The 9013-nt window shown below is 47.3% G+C and overlaps 3 protein-coding genes across 6 annotated transcripts in view; 1 reads left to right on the forward strand and 2 right to left on the reverse strand.

The window, feature by feature from the left end:
- Window positions 1-5916, reverse strand: part of btbd11b (BTB (POZ) domain containing 11b) — a 111419-nt gene extending 105503 nt beyond the window's left edge. The window contains exon 1 of one of the 3 annotated variants that reach the window (XM_035401396.1): window positions 5459-5916. The gene's annotated coding sequence lies outside the window, so the exon portion shown is untranslated. Of the gene's footprint in view, window positions 1-448; window positions 580-5457 lie in introns of those variants that run through there. The other 2 variants (XM_035401398.1, XM_035401397.1) reach the window with 2 other exon arrangements.
- Window positions 656-4086, forward strand: zgc:153031 (uncharacterized protein LOC557552 homolog). The gene is made up of 6 exons (XM_035401403.1): window positions 656-836; window positions 1184-1233; window positions 1831-1936; window positions 2661-2787; window positions 3058-3173; window positions 3493-4086. Exons 1-6 carry the CDS (start codon window positions 730-732, stop codon window positions 3569-3571), a joined length of 585 nt encoding a protein of 194 aa, XP_035257294.1. The 5' UTR covers window positions 656-729; the 3' UTR covers window positions 3572-4086.
- A 523-nt stretch (window positions 5917-6439) lies between the features above and the next one.
- mterf2 (mitochondrial transcription termination factor 2) lies at window positions 6440-8859 on the reverse strand. Of its 2 annotated transcripts, none has more exons than XM_035401400.1 (2): window positions 8666-8859; window positions 6440-7738 (listed from the first exon to the last, which is right to left on the reverse strand). In XM_035401400.1, exon 2 carries the CDS (start codon window positions 7711-7713, stop codon window positions 6577-6579), a length of 1137 nt encoding a protein of 378 aa, XP_035257291.1. In that variant the 5' UTR covers window positions 7714-7738; window positions 8666-8859; the 3' UTR covers window positions 6440-6576. The 2 variants fall into 2 exon arrangements, with proteins under 2 accessions (XP_035257291.1, XP_035257292.1); XM_035401401.1 differs by having other exon boundaries at window positions 8629-8676.
- Between the last annotated feature and the right edge of the window lie 154 nt (window positions 8860-9013).

The following is a 9013-nucleotide window of genomic DNA, read 5'->3' on the forward strand; positions in this document are numbered from 1 at the left end:
ACTCCAGACACAAATTTCCCAGTTTTTGGATAATAAAGTTATTTTGACTCGACTCACATCTGTTATCCACATGTCTGTAAATAAGCAGCTCTAATCAGTGAGCCCAGCCAATCACAGTGTGTGTGTGTGTGCATGTACTGTGTGTCTGTGTGTGGAGGCTGTTAGTGGAACATTACCGTGGGCCTTTTGTAAAATAACATGTACCAGATGGAAATTCCTGTCATTGCAAAAATGTTTTGGGAGTCTCAAACTGTTTATATGACGCAGAAGAAAATACATAAAGACCACTGCAAACTGCATTTCTTCAGAGCATTACTGATGCTTTTCAAATACATCAAAACGTTCAGCTGCAAAGCACAGCCACAGTCCTGATTAAAACCATTTTCCTATATTCTATTCAAATATATGGCATTGCATTGTGTTAAAATAACAAATGTATTGCACTTACATCACATATATTGCACTCAGCTACTTGTCCAGGCTATGGTGACCTCCCCTCTTGACTACTGCAACTCCCTCCTTCGGGCATGTACTTATTGTACGTCGCTTTAGATAAAAGCATCTGTCAAATAAACATGTAAAGTACCCTATTCACCCAATCGTCCGTGGGCAGGCATTGCGTCACGCTTCGCCTCCCCCACCGGCCATAAAAACCCCCTAAACTGCACAGGCTGTACCGAAGCTGTGCGTTTTGGAGGCAGTACGAAGGACACGCGAGCCAGATACAGTATGTTTACCGGCGAGGGTAAAGTTCGGTCCAAGCCGATAAGGGTTATCGCCGCTGCATGTAACAACATGGGAATCGGGAAAGACGGACATCTTCCGTGGAGCCTTCCGTAAGTTTTACACCACTGCGCGCATCACGGCGTAGTTCCGACATTACTGGCTACTGAATAAATGATGCAGATATTTTCCAGTTTGAATGTCAGCCTGTAATAAAACTTACAGCGGTAAATACAAATGCATTCACTGTGTACGTTGTACACTGCTGCTACTACTAATAAAAATAATAATAATAATAATATATAATTATAATAATCGTAAATAACTTCAGAAATGCCTTTCTCCACCTTGATAGACTGATTCTAAACGCATGTTGATACTTTTAACCCTAAAATAGGCGTTCTGGGGGGCGTTCTGTTAGGTGCAAATTACTCATTCTCTTTATCCCTCCTTTTTACAGGAGAGAGTTTCAGTTCTTCCTGGATGCCGTCAGGACAGTTTCCAAACCAGGTAACATGCGACATGCCGAAAAGGAGATGGTTCGCACTCGAAAATGGATTTTTCCAAGCTTTTCAAATTCACAATATTTCGTTTTTTATTTTTGACAAATCCAGACTAGGCATCTTGCACAAACGTGTCAGATACGCATGATGTTAATCTAGGTGCATGCACATGATTTTAATCTGGGGGAGGGGTGTTAAATCTCCAACGCACACCACTGTGATTCCTGTCCTGTTCTTCCTATGAGGATTTCGGAAAGGATTTGAGGTGAAGACACGTCCTGCTCAGAGAGTGCCAGCTGCTTCTCATCAGCTGTGGAATTCCCAGCACCCTCCGACACCTCAGCCCTTTCTGCGAAAAAAAACTCTGAATGAGAGTGACTGCAGTCAGGCAGCAGGGTGCCACATGGGACAACGCCCGCACCCCCCTAAAAGTTTTACTGGCACTGGACTACTTGAGAGGAGCTGTGGGGCACAGGAAATGGGGGGAGGGGGGGGGCATGGGATGGGGTACGGGGTGGGGGGCGGGGGGCAGGGCATTGAGATGGGGGCACGGGGCAGTTACGGTTCAGATTGGCATTCTGCCCTCCCTCCCCTTCTCCTCCAGACAGGAAGAACTTGATCATCTGGGGCAGGGAGACCTGGTTCTCCGCCCCCAAGGGACTCTTCCCCATCGCCAACAGTGTTAGCGTGGTGCTGAGCAACACGCTCAGGTGAGCAACACGCTCAGGTGAGCAACAGTGTTAGCGTGGTGCTGAGCAACACGCTCAGGTGAGTAACACACTCAGGTGAGCAACACGCTCAGGTGAGCAACAGTGTTAGCGTGGTGCTGAGCAACACGCTCAGGTGAGTAACACGCTCAGGTGAGCAACACGCTCAGGTGAGCAACAGTGTTAGCGTGGTGCTGAGCAACACGCTCAGGTGAGTAACACGCTCAGGTGAGCAACACGCTCAGGTGAGCAACAGTGTTAGCGTGGTGCTGAGCAACAGCGTTAGCGTTAGGCCTGCAGTGTGATACAGCAGAGCTGGGACAGAGGCCTGCAGTGTGATACAGCAGAGCTGAGACAGAGGCCTGCAGTGTGATACAGCAGAGCTGGGACAGAGGCCTGCAGTGTGATACAGCAGAGCTGAGACAGAGGCCTGCAGTGTGATACAGCAGAGCTGAGACAGAGGCCTGCAGTGTGATACAGCAGAGCTGGGACAGAGGCCTGCAGTGTGATACAGCAGAGCTGGGACAGAGGCCTGCAGTGTGATACAGCAGAGCTGAGACAGAGGCCTGCAGTGTGATACAGCAGAGCTGAGACAGAGGCCTGCAGTGTGATACAGCAGAGCTGGGACAGAGGCCTGCAGTGTGATACAGCAGAGCTGGGACAGAGGCCTGCAGTGTGATACAGCAGAGCTGAGACAGTGGCCTGCAGTGTGATGTCTGTTCTGCAGCGCAGTGCCAGAGCGTGCCCACCATCTCTGCCGGGACTTTGAGGGCGCGGTCCAGCTCGCCACCGCTGGACCTGCCGGGGACCAGGTGGAGACCATATGGGTTGTCGGCGGGGCAGAGGTTTACAGAGTAAGTGCTGGAATGGGTACTCAGCAACACGCACAATATCACTGCAGCGCCTGTGAACCCGCCCCGCTCCATCCTCTCCGCCAGCACACAGCGAGGGATTCTGCTGCTGTGTTAGATTATGAATAATCACACGACAAGACTTTGCCTGATGACAGGGTATCCATCTGTGCAGAACTTTTCATATTAACAGTGCCAAGCTATACAACGGGCTTGTCTATAGACTCTGTGTGTCTATGTGCACAAACTCACACTCCTGTTGCCTGGTTGCAGAAGGCTCTGGAACACCCCTGGTGTGATCTGGTCTACCTGACCCACATCATGGCCGATTTTGACTGCGACACCTTCTTCCCCCCATTGGACCGGAGTATCTACGCACTGCAGGACAGGTAAGACCATTTGCCCTGCGGGAATGTACACAAACACGTACAACATAGCTCATACTACTTAGATTGCGCTATGTAGTGTATGTACTAAATAGTATGCACTAGGCAGTATGCACTAAGTAGTATGCGCCATGTGGTGTGTAACTACTACTAATAAGTACTACTAAATACTACTAGTACTACCACCACCACCAACTACTTCTAACTACTGTACTACTACTAAAAAAAAAAAAAATCTGTCAGAGCCCCCACCATTTCTTCTGTGACCTCCCACTCCCCACCACTACCCACTAAACCCCCCTAAATCCTGCCCCCAAAACAGGTTTCCTGGAGTTCAACACAAGATACAGGAGGAAAACGGCATCCGCTATAAATTCCAGGTTTTCAAGAGGAATGGCTAATGGGATGCACTCAGCGCAGTTATCCAGCTACCTCTAATCCTGCTTCGTAGTGAAATACCACTCAGATCTTAAATCTTGTCATTTTCATGTTATACTATTAAAAAAAAAAAAGGAATCGATCAACCTTGAAAACTGCTGCTACATTTGGCAGCCTTGTCTCTGATCTGAGTTTGAAACGAATGTGGAGTTGCTAATGTCGCTTTGAGCTCATGCCATGGGCAAAGATGAGTATCACTGCAAACTGCAAATGAACGGCTCCTGGTTAGCCTCACTGCCCTGGTGCTAACGCTCCACTTCTGTGCGTCACTCTGGATAAGAGCTTCTATCAAGTGATTCTAATGTAATGTATGTATTTAACATATTTAAGGCTCACTGTGTTTTATAACTTATTCCATATTTTGATACTGAACAATGTTTTCATGCCCCAAATTAAAATAAGGATGTCCTTAAGCACATTTTGCATCTGTAGTCCTTAAAATCAGCAATAAAGAGAGAGTAAAATATGCAGCTGAAAAGACTGATGCTATTCATAAATATATCCTATATAAACATATCCTATATAAATAAATATATACTATATAAATGTTGCATGATTTTAGCCATCTAAAACAGGAGTATCCCATCTTATTTCAGGTTTACTGAAGGTTAAATGCACAACTAAGAAATGAGGTCAAAAACGATGCACACAGGAAGAGTGTTCTTTTTTAACCCTGCTATATACTGAGTGACACACACACCAGCAACACACAGAGTGTGATGAGAAACAGTGTTAAGATATTCTTCAATTAACTGAATGCGCTGAACAGACCAGAGCAGACGCAACGGAAAAACACACAGTAATTTCAGCGATTCTGCAGTCCTACAGATTGCAAAACATTCCATCTGTGCGTGTCGCGTGCTTGGCCATGGGACATGGGACACAAGTCGGGGCGTGATCAACCCACAGCCAGCCGCCTCGGAGAAGCGTGTACTGGGTTTAAAGGCTGAAACTCCTGATGATGTGAATAAAATCCAGTTTTATTCAAAAACATCTTCTCTTCTACCTGGAGCAGTTCTCAGTTTCAACAACAAAAATAACAGATACAAATTAAATAAAATATAAAATAAAAAAACAACTCTTTCTGAACAAAGCTCAGTCTAAAGCCACCTTAAACTCCCGAAGGACTAGCTGCCACAACTAAAGGCCAACTTTAAACGACAAGCTATGATTAAACTGTCATGTTATCAGAGTCAAACCCCAGGAAGCAGCACCGCGTGCAGCAGCCCTGCAATGCAGTTTTACCCACAGCCAATTCACAGGGACTGGACACAGAAACAGAAACACCAGTGTTGGGTCATTGAGCATGGTGTTGGGTCATTGAGCAGGGTACAGAAGGAGCACCACACCAGTCTCGTGTAAGGAAGCAGGCGCACGCAAATTAAAAATAAGTCACGGCGTCAACATGGGGTCAGTAACACAACCGCCGGAACACGGGTCAGGGGAATATACCGTTAAAAATGTATTGTGCATAAAAGGGGCTGTCATTTCTACGTGGATGTAAATACCCTCAAATTGAAGCCGAGGAGTGCACCCGATAGCGAAGTATCTACACACACACAAACGCGCAATCAGCCAACATAAATGCATATTTTATAAACCACACTTTTAAAAGGGTACATTTCCGATGTAAATGTTTGAGCAAATTATAATCTCAATGCGTGTTAGAAATGTATGAGAGCTTTGTAAGGTAGAGCTTCATTAAGTTTGAGTCCCATTCACTGTTGGCCTACGGATTCTCTCATGCCCTCTAGTGGTACAAAATATACAACAGTAAAGTGGTTGTTGCTCATTCAATATTTTCATGTGTAGCCTAATTAAGGGAAAAGTGGAAATAAAGTGGACTCACCTCGTGTATGGAACAGCCACTGTCTCGCAGTCCGACCTTCGGCCCGCTGCCAAGTGCCAGCAGAGATGACTCCCCCGTTTATTTTACAGGTGGCTTCTTCATTTACTCAAATACGGATAGACCAAACACAAAACAAACAAATGTCTTCGCGCCGCCTCAAATAGCGTTTATTCCACTCACTGACAGACGAAAACAAAACAAGGGAGACCCAGAATCGTAATCCTAAACGAATCATCTGATGAGGCGGTGTATGACCCAAAATTCCGTGGCGTTCTTGCTTCAAAATCGTTACAATCTACAAACTAACGCGGCGTAATTATTTTTGGGTTTTCCAATTTCCCTCACCTGATGGAAGAGTCCATTTTAACGCCTTCGCGGGGGGAGCTGTGTGATAACACAACAGCATGCGCCTCAAAATATAAACAGAAACGTGTGAGGGGACGCGTGTGGGCACTATATTCACACCAATTCCAGTTAATAGCCCCTGCTTTGAGTTGTAATTCAGACGCACGCCGCCCCTGTGCTTACCGAGAAAAGACTGTCGACCATACCGTAGAGAGCAAGAGCACGGCGGGGAGACTTTATTTTAAAACAGTGTGTGTGTTAATAAGTTATCCGCATTAAAATAACGGCTAATAGCCACTTCTGTCGGATAACGCTAATCATCATAGCCCTGGCACAACTATGTGTCACTGTAACCGCTGCTTTTTTCATTATGAGGGTTTTACTGAATGCTATTTTTGTATTTACCAGTTCAAACGACAGCTCAAATTACAGTTTACAGCATTCTTTTAACAACGGTTTACATATTTATGGACAGTTACCAAAATGTTTCTTGTGTTCTTTTGAAATGGGGACTATAACATGCAGTGGTTGTATCAATAACCAAAAAATAATAAAACAGCTTCATAAATATATATGCTGCACGTGATCAATAAATATGTATAAAAGAATGAACCAGAAAAAAATCACCAACAAATCATACAGTACACAATCTTGAGCCACTTTTAATGGTCCATCACAAGATGAAGTGAAAACACTGTCTGACCATGAAACCCAGACCAGCGAACACTGAAATCCCCCCCACGAGCCCCCCCACAACCCCCCTGATGTAAGCGGTCACTCCTCCGGGCTCTTTAAGGGGGCGACTGGGTTAAAAATGGGGCGCGCCTGGCGGAGGTGCAGTCTGCCGCAGCTCTCCTCAAAGTCCTTTTTGGTTCCAGTCAGGGGCTCCAGGCTGCCCGCTGTGATGTCGTAACCATGGGAACGCAGCCTCTGCATGCGGTAGAGCACGATCTGAGTGGTCAGCTCCAGCACAGTGGGCGTGGCCTGTATCTGGCACACACTGACCCCAGCGCCCAGCAGGCCCTGAAACCGGTCCGCCAGCACGGGCACGGGGTAGTACAGCAGGGCGGGGCACCGCAGCACCGCCTCCCGCAGCTCGCCGTCTGAACACCGCAGGACGTCCCGCGAGTAGGCCAGGGTCTCCCCCATGCTGCCCGCGCTCAGCTCCGAAAAGAAGCCCTTCAGCTTGGATATGAGCTGGAGCAGCTCGGCGGGACGGAAGCCCCTGTCCTGCAGGAACCCCAGGTTGTCCCGGATGGCGTCCGGGGGCTTCATGAGCACGAAGGGGTTCTGACTGAGCAGCTTCTGCAGCCAGATTCTCATGTTCCCCTCGTCGCCCCCGAGGCTGAGGTAGGCCTCTTTCAGGGCGCGCACCGCCTCCTGGTTGCGCTCCACGGGCCGGCAGAAGCTCTGGGGCGCGCTGGCGAGCAGCTTGCTGATGATGCGCTTGTTGAGCTGCAGGCTCTGGAAGTAGCGGACGTTGGCCTCCTGGCTGGCCCGGTGGCTCACGGTGAAGAAGGAGGCGGGGAACTTCTCGATGATGGCCACCAGGTCCCTCCGGTTGGGGCAGACCGTCGCCCAGAGCTCCCGCTGGGCGCGCACCTCCTCGGGCCGGCACAGGACGGCCTCGGGGTGCTGCTCCAGCACGCGGGCGATGGCGGGGCCGTCAGCGCCCAGCTCGCGCAGAAGCCCGGCGGTCTCGCGCACGTACGCCGCGGGCTGCAGCAGCACCCAGCCCTTCAGCTTGCGCACCTTGCGGATGTCCACGGACAGCTCGTACAGCGCGTCCACCGTCAGCTGGTTCTCCACCCCACCGGGGGGCAGCGTGGAGCAGGGCCTGCCGCCGTACAGGGGTCCGGCCCAAACCCTCCGAATGCAGGCACACAGGGAGGGAGTTACCCCCCGCAGCATGGTGAGGGACACCTGTGCAGGAGGCCTGCGATGACAAATGCGGGACCACAGAATTACACAAGCACAGGCATTTGCTTTTCATTAAAACTTTTAATATAAACAAACCAAATGATTAAGTCGACACTAAATCTAAATAAACGCTGAATACATGCACAAATTAACTTTTAAGCAAAATATTTGAGATATTGATATACACCATCATATAGCAGAAACATACAAACTGATGAATAATTCATAAATCACGGCTAGCACTGCGAAAGATGACATGAAGCCACACGATTACCGTACGAAATAATACACTGCAAGACTTTGGTCTTTAGCTAGATTAAAAATTTGAATCCATATTATTTCAGTTCATGCACACAGCAGGGGGGGAAAGTTTTCAAAATGACAATAAATGTTACTTTTAAAAAGTGTTGGTTCGAACCAAAGGCACGTGTCTCTAACTGATTTTATTCGCGAACGTTTTACTGGCCCAAAGCACAGAAATATGTGAAACGCTGTAACATATACACTGAGAAAGCGACCAGTGAAGGTCGTCTAACATGTTAGCTAATTAGCCAAATAGCTAAGACAGGACGTGTTTCACATCGAATATGCAACCCCAGCCACATGTAAATTATAAAGACAAAAACAGAAAACTGTACAACACTAGACGGTACAGTGTTCCATCAATTTCTTTTCCAATCGAAAAAGAAATTGATGGGTGCAGTCGAAGTATCAACGTTAAGCAATAACATGTAGCAGGCTAGCTAGCCAGCTAGTTCCAAGACTAAGTCAAGTAGCCTAGCAATGTTAGACTATGCATCCGAAAATGACTTCGGACAGTTTGGTAAACTAGCCCACACACTGGAAAACACACCAGCTGGTGCACAATTGGATTAAAAACAGGAGGTTACAGCGATATTGATTTACCAGTAACTCAGAAACCCGGTGTTAGGAAATAACGTACCTAGTTACGTCTTCTTATGCAAGTAGGTGGGATTGAGTACATGCGAGAGCGCCAACTGGATCTATTTTCTGTCCGGGGGAACAAGATGTAAGTGCGCCGATTTGAACGGGAATCAGTGGGATTTTTTTAACCCTTTTCACGAGTGATCAATTTTTCCTCACAAACTAAACGCGTCATATTTTACAATAACGTGTTAGTAATGAATAGGCACTCCACCAAACAGCGTAATGAAAACGCAGCCGGACCAGAAGTCAATTCAATCATTTTCTTAAGTTAGTCATGCTGTCAGAATTTCTTTTTCGACTTTCAAATAGACTGACGAGCTCTCTAAAATAATTGTTCTGTTAA

This window comes from Anguilla anguilla, chromosome 19, assembly GCF_013347855.1.
Source record: "Anguilla anguilla isolate fAngAng1 chromosome 19, fAngAng1.pri, whole genome shotgun sequence".
NCBI classification, from domain to species: domain Eukaryota; kingdom Metazoa; phylum Chordata; class Actinopteri; order Anguilliformes; family Anguillidae; genus Anguilla; species Anguilla anguilla.

Coding starts and splice junctions, on each gene's coding strand:
- zgc:153031 (XM_035401403.1), top strand. CDS start 730: ATGTTTACCGGCGAGGGTAAAGTTCGGTCCAAGCCGATAAGGGTTATC. Junction 1,234..1,830: donor CAGGACAGTTTCCAAACCAG/GTAACATGCGAC, acceptor CTTCTCCTCCAG/ACAGGAAGAACTTGATCATC. Junction 3,174..3,492: donor ATCTACGCACTGCAGGACAG/GTAAGACCATTT, acceptor CCCCCAAAACAG/GTTTCCTGGAGTTCAACACA.
- mterf2 (XM_035401400.1), bottom strand. CDS start 7,713: ATGCTGCGGGGGGTAACTCCCTCCCTGTGTGCCTGCATTCGGAGGGTT.